General features: G+C 55.1%; 1 protein-coding gene across 7 annotated transcripts in view; it reads left to right on the forward strand.

Moving 5' to 3' along the window:
- The window catches only part of GTF2IRD1 (GTF2I repeat domain containing 1), a 111,686-nt gene that overhangs the window by 53,696 nt on the left and 43,438 nt on the right, over window positions 1-14,552 (forward strand). For 5 of the 7 annotated variants that reach the window (XM_089895790.1, XM_089895786.1, XM_030763694.2 and 2 more), the window contains 7 exons: window positions 3,214-3,239; window positions 4,187-4,295; window positions 5,205-5,242; window positions 5,684-5,764; window positions 6,359-6,448; window positions 13,102-13,149; window positions 14,056-14,121. In XM_089895790.1, coding sequence (XP_089751916.1) covers window positions 3,214-3,239; window positions 4,187-4,295; window positions 5,205-5,242; window positions 5,684-5,764; window positions 6,359-6,448; window positions 13,102-13,149; window positions 14,056-14,121 — 458 coding nt within the window. The remainder of the gene's footprint in view (window positions 1-3,213; window positions 3,240-4,186; window positions 4,296-5,204; window positions 5,243-5,683; window positions 5,765-6,358; window positions 6,449-13,101; window positions 13,150-14,055; window positions 14,122-14,552) is intronic. The other 2 variants (XM_089895789.1, XM_089895787.1) reach the window with 1 other exon arrangement.

Raw genomic sequence — 14,552 nt, forward strand, 5'->3', positions numbered from 1 at the left:
GAGGGAATTCCCTGGCGGTCCAGTGGTTAGGACTCTGCACTTCCATTGCTGAGGGCCTGGGTTCGATCCCTGGCTGGGGAACTAACATCCCGCAAACCGAGTGGCATGGCGGGGCCAAAAACAAAATCATTTGGCCTTCTGTCAGGTAGTGCCTCCTGTTGTCTAGCTTAAGTCTCTCTTGCTGCTGCCTAAGTCCTTTTCCTTCAGTTGACTCCTGGTAGCAAGGGAGGAGGCTAGGAGAGCAGAAAGCAGCAAGGGCATCCCAGTGACCCCTTACATTCCTGACAGTGGTGTTTGAGTCCTCACTGTGGCTGACCTTCATCTCCCTCTATCCAAACTGTAGGTCGTTTAATCCTTCACTAGTATTTGCCAGGCACCTCCTGCAGGCCCAGCCCTTCACTGAGCTCTACTGAGGACTTCACGAAACAGCAGGCACAGTCCCCATCTGCCCCCAGGGGCTACCGCGAGTCATGGGGGGTGGTCACTCCTGCGATGAGTCCTGGGAGCATCAAACAGCATGTTTCCAGGTGTAGACTCGATGGCATCTGAGCAGCAAGCCTGTAGGGCTTCCTGGAGGAGGAGGCTTGGCATCAGGCCAACTGGGCTTAAAGCCACACAGCACGTGAAAACCTTGACTAGCGCTTCTCTTCTGAGCCTCAGTTTCCTGATTTGTAAAAATAGGGACAATGATGCCCTATTCCTCAGGTTTTTCTCAACATAGTATGAGGAGGTAGACATAACATACCTGGCATGAAATAGATGCTCAATAAACGCGAGTCTTCTCCCTTGACCTCATCTCCATCACGTATAGAGAAGTAGTTAATCAGTGCTGACAACCCGGGTTCGAATCCTGGCCCTACCATTTTCCAGCTGTGTGTCCTTGGGCAAGTTACTTAACTGCTCTGCCTTACTTTCCTCGTCTATAAAATGGGGCTAATGAGGGAAATTCCCTGGCGGTCCAGTGGTTAGGGCTCTGCACTGCCACTGCAGGGGGCATGGGTTCGATCCCTGGTGGGGTAATTAAGATCCCACACGCTGCACCGTGTGGCTAAAGAATAAAATAAAATAAAATAAGGCTAATGATTGCTCAGGCCCCATAGTGCTGATGGGATGTGAGCAAGGTGCTTAGACCAGAGGCTGTTCCTTTCTGAGCCCCAGTGCATTTTCACTGTTGCACACCCCAGCCTCGTCAGGGAGACATTTGAGATCACATTTGCGATCGTCCTAGCAGAAGGGAGTCAGAGAACAGAGAGCTTAGGAAGCAGCCAGGAGGGGGAGTTGCCACCCCAGCCCAGGTGTCTGCAGTGGGGGGGAGGTCAGGGTGCTCTCCTGACAAAAGGGAGAAGCCCCTCGACAAAGCCTGTGGGTCTTGTTATTAGTGGAAGGGGGCTTCCTGGCCCCTGGATCCCCAGTCATGCCCAGCCCTGACCCCTAAATCCCCGGTTTCTACCAGGACACAAGCCCAGAGCGAGAGGCTCTGAGTTCACATGTGTCGGTTCTACCTAAGGGAGGACTTCAGAGGGAAAAGTGTCTGGAGGGGGTCCTAGAACTCTGCAGTGTGCAACAGCGACCCTTGTTCAGTGCTCATCAGGTGGGCCTTCCAGGCCGGGCAGCCCATGAGGGCGTCTGTCACAGCATTGGAGCCACGTCAGATCAGACTTTCTCCCTGTCATCTGTCTCCCCCGCTCCCCGCCCGCCAACTCCACTAGGAACTGCAGGCCAAGGTGTCACACCCCCTCCCTTGTGCTCCTTGATAGGTAAATATAACCATAAATAATAAAACCTGCTGTTAATGCTGGGAGCCTCCCCGTCACTGGGTGGAGCTGAGGAAGCATGCCTCAGAGTGGAAGCCAGTTCTCTCCAGAATTATTCGCTGTGGCTGCTTCTCGGCCTTGGGGGACCCAGACGAGCATGAACCTCCAGGAACAGTGGGGGAGGCTTGCGCCTCTCAGAATAAGAACAGGATGCCGTGCCTGGGGTCTCACCGCCCTGGTAACCCACACGCTCTACCTTCTGTCACTGACCTTTTCGCCTCTGTTTGAATTTCCCTCTGGGCCCGGCTTGGGCACTGTCAGCCCCCTTGTATTTGGACTCAGACAAGCGGGACTTCATTTGTCCCATGTCGCCTCTGGGGGTGCCAGTTTAGTGGCCAAAGCCCTGTCCCCTTGTCCAGCCTCTCCATGGCACGTAGGCTCTGCTGCAGGCCCCCCAGACCAGCTGCCTGAGGCTCCCCAGCCCGCTGGGAGCCACCCTGGTGGGGTCTGGGAGCAGAGCAGAAAGAACAGCAGCCCTGCAGGTAGGCAGCCAGGTGATCCCAGCTCCCTCGCTGACCTTTACTCCATCCTCGTTTTCCAAGAATAAGAACTCCAGGTGTCTTATCAGGATGACTCAGGAGTCCCCAAATGGCCCCTGGGCCCCTAGCCATCCCCCCTCCAAGCCATCCCCCCTCCAAGCCATCCTCTGTGTGGTGATGGAGTGATCTGAGGGTGCCATGCCCCCTGGGGGCTCCCCGTTGCCCACGGTGTGGAGACCACATGCCTGGGCACAGCACTGAAGGCTGGTCACCTCCCACAGGACGCCTCCAGCCGGCCAGATGTAGCTGCCAGCCCTCCCTGTGCCTTTACCTGGACAAGCTCTCAGCCCTCCCACCTGGGCTTGCCATCCCCAACTCTGTGAAGTCTTTCCTGACCCCCTCCCTGCTTGGGTCCCCTTGGCTTCTGAGACAAACCGGAGGGGTCCCACATGTCACGCTGTGAGGCTGTGATCTGGAACGCTCCTGGCTTGTGCCATCGACAGAGAGCTTCCTGGGAGCAGGGCCTACCCCTTGCCTGTCGCTGAGACACAGGTGGTGGTGGGTAAAGGCCGCGGAGCCCTGGTGGGAAAGGGGTGTGAGTTATCCGCCAGCTGTGGCCGAGGAGAGCTCAGGGCCCGAGGAAGCCCTGCCCCCCAACCTGGGTTGTTGAGATGAATAGGTTGGACCCTCTGGGACCCCCACAGGGGCTGGCCAGTGCCTTCCCTGGCTGTGGAGAAATGGTTCGGGATGTCTGGTTGTTTGGGGGTATCTGGCTGTTCTGGACCGTGCCCTCTTCTGCCCCCATGTGAGGCCAGCCCGGTGCCCAGGTCTGCAGCCATGCATGTGGGGCTTGAGTGACCGTCACTGAGGGGACCTGGAGGCCGGCTCCCCTCTCATGCCCGTCTCTCCTCTCTCCCCAGGATGTTCGATGAGCGAATTTTCACAGGTATGTGTGGGTACCGTCTAGTCTGTTCTGAAGCCACCAAGCTGATGCCCCCAAGAGTGCTTGAGCTGCCACCACACCGGACCCGAGGGAGCCTGGGTGTGGCTTCTGTATCCGGGGGCCCCAGCTCCCAGGCGCAGACAGACTGTCAGGACATCCCCTCCAGACACGGGAAGCCCTGGATGGGGAATAATAAAGCTGACATTTGCTGAATACTAACATGTGATGGTTACTCTCCTAAGCTGTTAGCATATTTAATTTTAATTTAATTTAGTTTTCAACAGTCCTATAAAGTGGGTTCTGGTTTTTTCCCTGAAGTCTAGCTAGTGAGCACTGGGGTCTAGATGCAAACCGAAGTGCCCAGGCCATGACCAGTGGGTGGCCTGCCTCTCAGGAGGAAGAGGCGGGCTCTGCCAGGTGCAGCAAAGGGAGCACGGATCTTGGGGTGCAACATATCTGAGTCCCAATACCAGCCCTACCTCCCTCCCCCCAGCTTTGGGACCTTGGGCACAGTCATGTGGGCCTCAGTTTCCACATCTGTGAAAAGATAAGAGCACCATCCTCTGGGTTCCTGGGATAACTAAATGAGAGAATGGTCCCATGGTACAGCCTTGGGAGAGACTCGGTCCCTTTCCCAAGGGCTCCCTCAGCCCCAATAGCATAGCCCCTGTCCTGAGGTCAGGACAGCCGTTTCTGGCTTCTTCCTCCTGCCAAATCCTCTGAGATCCCCGGCATCCTTATTCCTCATCCCAGGGGAGGCATCTCTCCCTGGACCCCTTCCTGGCTTGGCTGGACATGGAGGCCACAAGAAGGAGGGACAGAGGCCAGACCACACCTGAGGGGTGCCCCCAGGAGCTTCCCCCAGAGGCCCCTGCTGGGTGCCACGCAGGCAGTGGAGGCTGGAGAACCTTCGCCTTGACCACCCTGCCCCTCCCCGGCTCTCCCCCCAGGGAACAAGTTTACCAAAGACCCCACAAAGCTGGAGCCAGCCAGCCCGCCCGAGGACATCTCTGCGGAGGTCTCCCGTGCTGCCGTCCTAGACCTGGCTGGGACTGCTCGGTAAGGCCACACCCCGGCTCTGCGCCAGCTCTGCAGGGAGGAGCGAGGCCTAGGGCTGGCTGGAGGATGCTGGGCCCAGCGTCTCACTCCACCTGGACACCCTGCACACGGTTATCCCACACAGGCACCTGTACGCCCTCACCCCACTGTGGGCCAGGGAGAATCTAAAGGGACCCAGAAGGAGAACAGAGATTTCGCCAATTTTCTTCCACCTGGAGGATTCTTGTCACCCCTTGGGATCTAGCCATACGTTATCTAGTCTGAAAAGCCTTCCCTGGCACCCAGACTAGGTCAGGAATCTGCCCTGCGTGTCCACAAGGCCTCGCACTCAGCTCATGGCCTGGTCGCCATTCACCAGTGCCCCCCACCCAGGCCCTGGGCTCCTGGGGGCCAGGGATGGGCCATCTATCCCGGAATCCCCATGTCCAGCCCAGGCCTCCCCGACAGTGTTCTATGAATGAACCGAATCCTCCATCCCAGGGTCCTGCCCAGCTTCACTCCCCAAGCCCCTCCCCAGACTCCTGAACCCTCTCCAGGCGGGTGGTCCCTACAGCTCTCAGTGCCCCCAACAAGCACTGATCAAACCCCCACTGCACTAAGTGGTGGGGCTCCTAGACTGGCCAGTCCCAGGCCTCAGGAGCTCCCAGCTGGTGGGCAAGGTGGATGCCCAGCACGTCACCCCAGGGTACAGATCAGGAGCTCTGCTGGGGCAGCCAGGAGACTGCTGTCCGGGAGATGGGGCACTGGGGGTATTGCTGGCGTAGGAGGGGAGCGGCGTGGATCCCGCTGGGATGGGAGCAGATGTGGTCAGGGGTGCATTTTGAATTGGCAGCCGCCGTGGGCCCCTGACTGCTTGGAGGGGGAAAGCTGGGGCTCATGCCATGTCATTTCTCGGCTTCCTTCCCACAGGTCGGACAAAAGCAGTCTCTCTGAAGACTGTGGGCCAGGTGAGGAGCTGGACCCCACTGCGCGTGTCTGGGGTGGGAGGGCGTCCACCAGCCCCACTCAGCAGCTCTGGGGAGGAGGCCGGCTCAGACCACGATCCTGGGTATTCATGAATGTCCTCCGTCCACCCCTGTCCCCTGACCCTCCCCCAGGCCGCAGAGCATGATGGGAGCTCGCTGGGGGCCGGGAGGGGCAGGTGGGATGTGGGTGGCTTTGTGGGAGACCTGGATTCGGGTATCACCTCTGCCTCCACATCCTTGGCGATGCAGGCCTCAGTTGCCAGGTTTATACGTTGTATCTACCTATAGCTCAGACACCAGGGCTGACATGACTTCTCTTGGCACTACTAACAAGTCACAGACAGGAGAGTGTTCAAGAATGACTCCCCTGCTCGGCTGAGCTCACGGCCACACTTGACCAGATTCCTCATTTCCCCCTCACAGGAACCTCTGGGGAGCTGGGTGGGCTGAGACCCATCAAAATTGAGCCAGAGGATCTAGATATCATTCAGGTCACTGTCCCAGGTAAGGGCTGATCCTGCCACCCCCGCCTGAAGGTACAGGGGTCGAGCACCACCGTGTCCCCTCCCGGGCTGTCCTGTTCTGTCTCTGGAGCACCTGCCCCGGCCAAGAAGGGGTCGCCAGGCCACTGTTTGGTCTGATCGTGAAAGGGTGCAGCATTGCGTGTGCTTTCTGTAGCCACATCTGCCCTCTGGGCTGGGGGTCAGGTCTTAGCTCCGACCTTCCTAAAGGTCCCCCCAGCCTTCACCTCTCTGGCCTGGCTTCCCTGGGATTTGAGAGGCTGCGGGGGAGAAGAAAAGGTCATTGGAGTAAGAGGATCTGAGTCTGACTCCAGACCTGGGTCCCTCTGAGCATCTGTTTCCACATCTGTGAAGAAGGGCATGTACTTGTCATCTGGAGGCTCAGTATGGGGTAACCACAGGCTCCAGGCCCCTTGGGTCCCTGCTGTCCTCTGGCACAGCTACCCTCCCAGAGTCCAGGGTGCAGCTTCCTTAAGGGTCCTGCTCTGTGGGCATGCTGAGCTGGGAGGTCCCTGAGGGACTGTGACGGGGTGGGACAGACAGAAGATGCTGTTGTCATTTGGAGTTTTGCCTCCAGACCCTTCCCCAACCTCTGAGGAAATGACAGACTCGATGCCTGGACACGTGCCCTCGGAAGATTCCGGTTACGGGATGGAGATGCTGACTGGTAAGAAATGGGCTGGGGACCCACCTCCCTGGGATGTAACAGGGAGAGGGCTGGGCCAGGAAGCCTCTAGACTTTTCTTGGTATTGACTGTCCCCCTTGGAAGAAACTCAGTATATGCCTGGCTCTTCCATCCAGGCCAGGTTCCTTTCTGAAAGCTTGAAATAGGCCTTTGAGTTAATATTAAGTCTGGTTACTCTGTCTTTCCCAGGAGCTCCTATTTGGATAAATTTGTTTATTTATTCAATAACTATTTATTGAGCACCTACTATGTACAAGGTCCCGTGCAAGGTGCTGGGGACAGAGCAGTGAACCCGACAGACCAAAGTCCCCGCCCTTGTGGGCTGACATCCCAGTGCAGGGAGACAGGTAATAAGCAAATCAATAAGAAAAATAGGGGAATTCCCTGGCGGTCCAGTGGTTAGGGTTCCAGGCTTTCACTGCCAGGAGCCCGGGTTTGATCCCTGGTCAGAGAACTAAGATCCTGCAAGCTGTGCAGTGCGGCCCCCCAAAAAAGGAAAAAAGAAAAATAGAAAGTCAGATGGTGGTAAGTGCTATAGGGAGACACAAAGCCAGGAGGGGAAGTATCAGGGGCAGGAGGGGTGGTTATTACAGGATTTGAGTGGTCAGAGAGGACCTCACTGAGAAAATGACATTGGAGCAAAGACCTGAAGGAGGTGCGGGCAGGAGCCGTGTGGATATCAGGACAGAACTTTCCAGGCAGAGGGAGCAGCATGGGCAAAGGCCCTGAGGTGGGCTATGCCCAGCATGTCTCAGCAACAGCAAGGAGGCCGGGTGGCTGGAACAGAGTGAGGTGGGGAAAGGGAGGTGGTGGGTGAGTTATGCAGGGTTGTGTACATCAAAGGAAGGACTGGAGACTTAACTCTGAAGAGACAGGAACCAGTGCGGGGGTTGGCGCTAATGGAGTACATTTTAACAGTGTTTACCCTGACCGTGGAGCTGAGAACAGACTGCAGAAGGTCTGGAGACAAGGACAGAAACAGACTCTGACGATAATTTAGGCAAGAGGAATGGTTGGGCAGGTGGATAGCAGCAGGGAGAGGGTAGGGTTTCTGTGTGTTTTGTTTATGAAAGTTTATTTTGGAAATGTTCAAAACCACCCAAAGTTGAAAAGAATAGCTTAATGAATCTCACATGCCCAGCTCTCAGCTGCAACCATTCTCAACAGATGTTATTATTGATAATAAGAAGTAAGAATTATTACACGTAGTTAATGTTTTTAAAAAGTGAATCATTATAGGACTCCCCTGGCGGTCCGGTGGTTAAGACACCGCGCTTCCACTGCAGGGGGCGCAGGTTCGATCCCTCGTTGGGGAACTAAGATCCCGCGTGCCGCGTGGCACAGCCAAAAAATAAAAATAAAAATTTTTTTAAGTGAATCATTATAAAGACAAATAGTATGTAAATTATAGAAGGTTTGCAGATACGGCAGAAAACGATATTAGTACTTAGATGATTTGAGTTTGGAAGGCTCTGTAACAAGGGATGCAGGGCCAGGGCGGCAAACTTTAGGAAGATGGCTGGAATTTGTTTCCCTTGCCTGTGATGTCTGGTGTGGGCTTGATTAGGAGGGGAGAGGGGTGGGTATTGCTTAAGGATACTGTGCAAAAGCATAGTAGGTGTATTTAAATGAACAGTGTGAAGAAATCTCATAATGTTCAATGTGAAAAGCAAGTGCAGAAGGATATAGACAATATAGCATTTCTATAAGTTTGGAGATGTAAAAATAGTATTGCTAATGTTTTATTTTTAAAAATCGTGTGCACGTATGACAAAATGCTAATGTGTATTCATTCCGGCTGGTAGGTCCATGAGTGTTTGTTGTAATATTCTGTATGCTTTACTGCACTTTTTAACATTTCCCCTACCAAAAATAAACAAGTGACTGGAAAAATAAATAAGAAGGTTTCCTACAGGCCCAGATGGGTGGTGCCGCGTTAATTGGTGACAGAATAAAGGCAGAATATCTCTGCTCCTCGTCTGCTTCCGTCTTCTCTGTCAGGGAGAATGGTCTGGAAACAGAAAAGAGTGAGGAGGACCTGGGAGTCCAGTTCAATAAGGAGACCTACGACGTCCATAGGACGTGGGAACTCCCAGCGGACACAGATGAGCTGACAACAGAGATAGACTTGGAGATGAGGTTTTGCCCCAATTGCAAACAGGTGGACCGTGCGTTAGTCCCAGGCACAGTTCTGGAACAGATTTCCTCATGGGCGACTGTGAGCCATCAGAGGGGACCCAGTGTGGGGTCATCCACGGGACTGAGTTGGCTCATACGACATCGAGATCTCCAGATGACCCTTCGGCTGCGGAAGCTCCTCATGATTTTTATAAACAAAAGGGTTTTGACTCTAAATGCAGTTTTAAGTATTGTTTTCAATTTAAATAAAAGTTATTTGAATTTCAAGCAAAAAAAGGGAGGGCTGCAGGGGGACCCCAGCCTCCACATGGGGAAGGTTTCCCCTGTTGTCCTGGAGGGCTTGGTCCTTCCTCAAACATTTGTCAGTTAGTTGGATAAAGGGACCTTAGGCAGCAAGATTATGCGATTTGCAGATCCTTGGGGAGGAATGGTCAGTCCATCCAAGAATGGTGTTCCCCATGGCCTTGACAGACCAGAACACTGGGCTGAAATGCACAAGAAAAATTCACAGCCCCAGGACGTGTGTCATGGATTGTGTTCCCTGGGGCCCAGTCTCTGAGATGGAGTTTAATGTGTGGGGTGTTTATTAGGGGCTGCCGTTGGGATCAACACCTATGTAAGGGAGGGGACAGAAGCACAGGGGGGCCGAGGGGGAAGGCAAGCCATGATCTGGCTGCAGCAACACGTCCACCAACCCCACGGGGAGCTCGGAGCCAGAAAGGCCCCTTAGAGTTTCTCCCAGTTGCACTGGATATCCTGGCCTTTATACCTCCACCTCAATCAGTCACGAGATGCGGGCCACCCTGGAAGGGCAGTCCTTGAAGGGGCAGCTGCCCACTGACCACACTCCCCGCTGCTAGGCCAACAAGCTCTTCCTTGAAGGGGATCTGAGTAGTAAGTACATCCCAGTACCTGCCACAGAAGAAGAGACAGACAGTAAACAAACGCATGCAGCCACAGAGAAACGGGCTTGAACAAAGGGGCATCTCTTGCACCTTTTAACTGAACAGAACTTTGGCTGAGCGCATGGGGAAATGGGCACAGACCTGGTGCTGGTAAGAACGCAAATGGGCAAATTGCTTTTTAGAGAAATGTGTCAGCTTGAAGAGCCGTGAAAATGAGCACCACCCCCCCCTCCCCCCTACGTACAGCAGGAACCCAGTCCGAGGAAATTGTCTGAAATGTGAACAGTGTTTTCTGCACAGAGATGTTCGTGCCAGCGTTAATGATGACCATGAAAAGCTTGTCCAGCTGTCAGGGAACTGTTAACAGTATCCTCCTGATGGACTATTAGCCACTAAAAAGAGGCAACGAGGGAGACTGTAGAAGACACAAAGCTGATGGTGTTTACAACTGTGTTGAAAACATGATCACTGTTTTGGGGGGAGAAAAATATCAAAAAAGTAGCTATGTTAGGTTAAGTGATCTATCTTTGTCACTCCCTAAATCAGTTGCGATGTGCTTTTAATACCTTGGTAATGAAGAAAGAATATTGTCAGGCACGGGCTGGGCACGAGTGGAATTGGAAGCAATCCAGTAACTGTGTGGGGAGTGTAGTGGACCAAAGGCTCAGGATGAGCTGACAGTGTGGCCTGGTCTTTAAGAAGTCGCATGTCACCTGGCTGCATTCACAGCAGAATTAAGAAGACCGAGGGGGATTTCCCTGGAGGTGCAGTGGTTAAGAATCCGTCTGCCAGTGTAGGGGACATGGGCTTTATCCCTGGTCCGGGAAGATCCCACATGCCGTGGAGCAACTAAGCCCTCAGGCCACAACTACTGAAGCCCACGCGCCTTGAGCCCGTCCTCCACAACAAGAGAAGCCACCGCCGTGAGAAGCCCGCGCACCGCAACGAAGAGTAGCCCCCGCTCGCCACAACTAGAGAAAGCCCCGTGCGCAGCAACGAAGACCCAACGCAGCCAAAAATAAATAAATTTAATAAGTTAAAAAAAAAAGAAGACCAAGGGGGTCCCGATCTGTGGAGGCCCCTGGGGTTGGGGGACCGGGGAGCAGCATGGTGCCATTTCTGTTGGAAAGGCTTCTGCCAACTGGTGGTGTTACTGTGCTGTACAAATCATCCCTCGTTTGCTCACCTGGTGCCTTGGGCATCTCTGGTCATGCCCTCGATCGTTTACCAAGGTTGAAAATGGGGAGGCAGTGAGCACATGGACGGGTTTGTTCAGGGTAAGTAGCCCCGCGCCATGCCAGGGGGTGGGGGGAAAAGCAGGCAACTTTCTCACGTTTGGAATTAGGGCCCCCAAAGTACACAGGCCATCATCTCCTGCTGCCTTTGAAAGAGCCCCCCGCCCCCCGGGAGAGGACCCCGCCCCGCTTCCTTCTGTTTTCAGGGTCCTACAACAAAGGCTGGCAGAAACCCCTCCTTAGTGGAGCCACAGAGCTGAGCTGGTTCCCTGTGGGTGTCTGGGTCCGGTCATATCCTCCCTGGCTCTCAGATTGTTGCTACCGCCTGGAGGTGGCCCTGCACACACGGACAGCTCAGAGCGGGGACAGACTTCCTGGTCTCCCCTCTTGTTCCTCTCAAGCCATTTCGTGAACTTGATCGGTGCTGCCACTGTGACATCTGGGCATCTCCCTCCGCCCTGAGACAGATCCAGCTCCCTGATTCAGGGAACCCTCCCTGGCAGCACTGCTTGTCCCTCTGTCCCCACCGGACTCCTCTCCTCCTGTCTGCCCCTCTCTGTCTAGAAATGGCAAAGATGAAGTTGGTGAGTTTGGGATCCCCCAGGGGCTTCCCCTGAGACAGGGGCCTTCGTTCATTTGGGAGGAGAGTGCGGGAAGGGCAGTCCAGGTACGAAGGGGGACTGGACAGGACAGCAGTGCCGTCAGGCCCGTCACCCCTGTGGGCAGCTGAGCTGAGGGACCACGGGAGCCCACGTAAATCACACACCTGAGTTAACGCAGCTGAGGAAGCTGGGAGCTGGGCTGGTGATCTGCCCTCCATCACTGGCTGAGAGCTGTTTCCAGGCATTGATCTCAGCCCTTGTACCTTGCTGGTCTGCTCCCACAACCAGAAAAAAGCCTCCAGGCAGAGTCAGGTGGGCCCAGCATCTACCTGCCCATAGTGTACCTATTGCCATGAGGAAAATTTAGGCCGAAAGCTCAGGCCTGGCCCTTTTTAAATCAGAGGCTGAGCATAGATGAAACCTTCCAGAACCTTCCGGGCTGAGCCCCAAGGCTTAGGCTTGTCTGGCAATCCCAGATGCAGGCTCCCCTTCCCTCCGTCCGTGAGTGGGCCTTGACCATGGGCAGCTCTCCCAGGATCAGCCCCTTTCCATCCCAGTCACGATCCCATCTGGAACATCCCTGCATCCCTCATCACCGAGCATCCTCTCCACCGGCTGGCCAAGAGCAGACCCAGGTCCGACTTCTCCACCCCTCACCAGTTCAGCCTCGTGTCAGGGGCTGAGAAGGGCTGTTTAAGGGTTAGCCCTTCCTGGGAAAGCACCTGGCAAACGCACAGCAAACTTCCAAAGTCGCAGTTTCCTTCTGGTTCTTTCAAGTGTTGAAAGTCCCCACGCCTTCCTCCAGCTCTTGGCACCAAAGAGCTGCTGCTGATGGAGGCCCTGCAGCCCACCGGTCGGCCTGTGCCCCACCCCCTGCACCCCACTTCCACTGTCCGCACTTGGAGTTCATCCTGCTGTGGAAATCCGCCATCTCTGAGTTTGCCACCACCCTCCCCACACACACTTCCCCCCTCCCTGCCTGTGTCCCTCTCCCACCCCACTGCTTTCCCTGGACACTTGGGTCCAGCCCAGGTGTACCGCCCCTCGGCCCCCCAAGGCCAGTCTCACCCCTCCCCTGTATAGCTTGAGCCCTCACCTCCCCTGTTGTTCACTGTGCCACGACCCTGCTGCCTGTTGGACGGGCACCTGGGGACAAGGTTGGGTCTCTTGTGCCCAGACCAGAGCCAGTGTCATCTTGTCAGATGCGCTGGGACCACGTGACCCTAGATGGCTCCACGCCCCCACCTGCCTTTCCTCCATCCCCTTACCCAGCCATGCCACGTGACATGTGGGATTGTAGTTCCCTGACTGGGGATAGAACCTCTGCCCCCTGCAGTGGAAGCGTGGAGCCCTAACCACTGGACTGCCAAGGAATTCCCTCTGTTTTTCTTTACAGCATCACTGCCATCTGGCATCGTATGTAATGTTTGACATCACACCAGGAGGACAAGGCTTTGTCTTGTTCCCGTGTGTCTTCAATGCCTAGAACAGAACCTGGCAGGCAGTAGATGGAAGGACAGGCTGGTGCAGGGCTGGTCTCCACGGGGTGTTTACCAAATGTCACAGGATATCTGGTCTCTGAAGCTCACGTGGAGGCGAGGGCAGGTGCTTGTGCAAAATTGGGGTCCATGATCCCATCTGGGAGTCACCATGCCGTGCTCCAGAGTCTGGGCCTGCCGTTCCCCACCTGTCTGCCCTGACTTTGGTGGTGCAGGAGATGATGAACATGGCTGCCTGGCACCCTCTTTTTCAGACAAAGGCCCCAGCGAGGACCCGCGGCCTGAGGAGAGGCCTGTGGAGGGTGAGGCACTGTTCACCCCCCATTTTTCACCCCCCCCCACGTCTCCTCCCCTCCCCAGTCCTGCATCTCCTTTTTGTCTCTTCCCAACACCGGGTTTGGGGGTGGGTGTCCTGTGGGCTGCCTGAGTTGGGAGGAGGTTTATAGACCTGTCTTGTAGAACTAAGAGGTACACGGTCAGAGGTAGAAGCAGCTCTTTCTGGTAAAGGAAATTGTAAGCCTTTCTTATTTTGTTTTTATATACACCCTGCCTCTTTCCACAAAGGTTTTAAGGCTGAGTCTTCCTGAGCAAGTCGAATTTAGGCCTGAAAGCACAAAATTGGCTTTGTGTCCAATAGACATGTTCAATCTCAGGAACACTGCTCATTCCCACCCTGCGGAGGGTGGGAGTAGGACAGGCAGGGAGATCAAGGTGAGGATGGGTCTGTTTCCACCCCTGGAACGGAATGAGTGGGTGTCAGAGGAGAGGAGCATCACTTTCCCAGTCCCAAACCCAGCCTGGCAGGGGAGGAACTCTGAAGTTTTAATCAACATCCACTGCCACCTAGTGGCGGCATACTCAATTTGCAGGCTTAGAGTTCACAAGCTAGCAAAGTCACTTACGGTGCTGGTCTAGAGTGACATTCACGTAGAAAGGCCCATGGTCATTCTTAGGCCTCAAAACCTTCCATTCAGTCCTGATAATGCCCTAGATCCGATTTCACAAGCAGGTATTTGAGCCCCAGAATTGTGGACCTGTCTGCAGGGAAGCCACTTCTGAGGAAGTAGGTTACCTGCCACCATTACCCTTCCCCATTCCAAGGTCCCAGCACAGGGTCATTCTTGGTGCCAGCAGACCTAGGACTTGAGCTGAGAAGCAGGGTCCTGCTGCCACTGGGGAGGCTCACCAAACTGTTCTTTGCCTTTCAGACAGTCATGGTGACGTGATCCGGCCTCTGCGGAAGCAGGTGGAGCTGCTTTTCAACACGCGATACGGTGAGCGAGGAGCCGGGTAGGGTTGAGGGCATCCAGGCGTCCCTCCAGCTGCCCTGTTTTCAGAGGGCCTGACCCCCCATCCCAGCTGCTCCTGGAACAGAGACAGAGGAGGGAGGGGCCGGAGGGGCTGGGACCAACTGGGAAAGGGCCGGGGCTCCGCAGGGCCTGCCATCCTGCCCCTTCCTCAGCTCTAGACCTCCCTCTCTGGGAGACTGAGGCACTGCCAGAGAACCCCACCCTCTGAAACGCAGCGTCCCCACCTCCTCCTTCAACAGGCTCACACTCACTCATGGTCTGCCTCAGCCTCAGCTTGCAGAGGCCACTCTGACTGCTGTCACTGCCCCTCTGTACCCACAGACACCCTCGTTCAGGGTCCTCAGGAGGACAGATGGATAACAAGGTCTTTCCTACTAGAAAGACCGGGAAAGAAA

Source organism: Delphinapterus leucas, chromosome 15 (assembly GCF_059928025.1).
Source record: "Delphinapterus leucas isolate spDelLeu-1000000601 "Yukka" chromosome 15, BTC_Dleu_Yukka2, whole genome shotgun sequence".
Classification (NCBI taxonomy): Eukaryota; Metazoa; Chordata; class Mammalia; order Artiodactyla; family Monodontidae; genus Delphinapterus; species Delphinapterus leucas.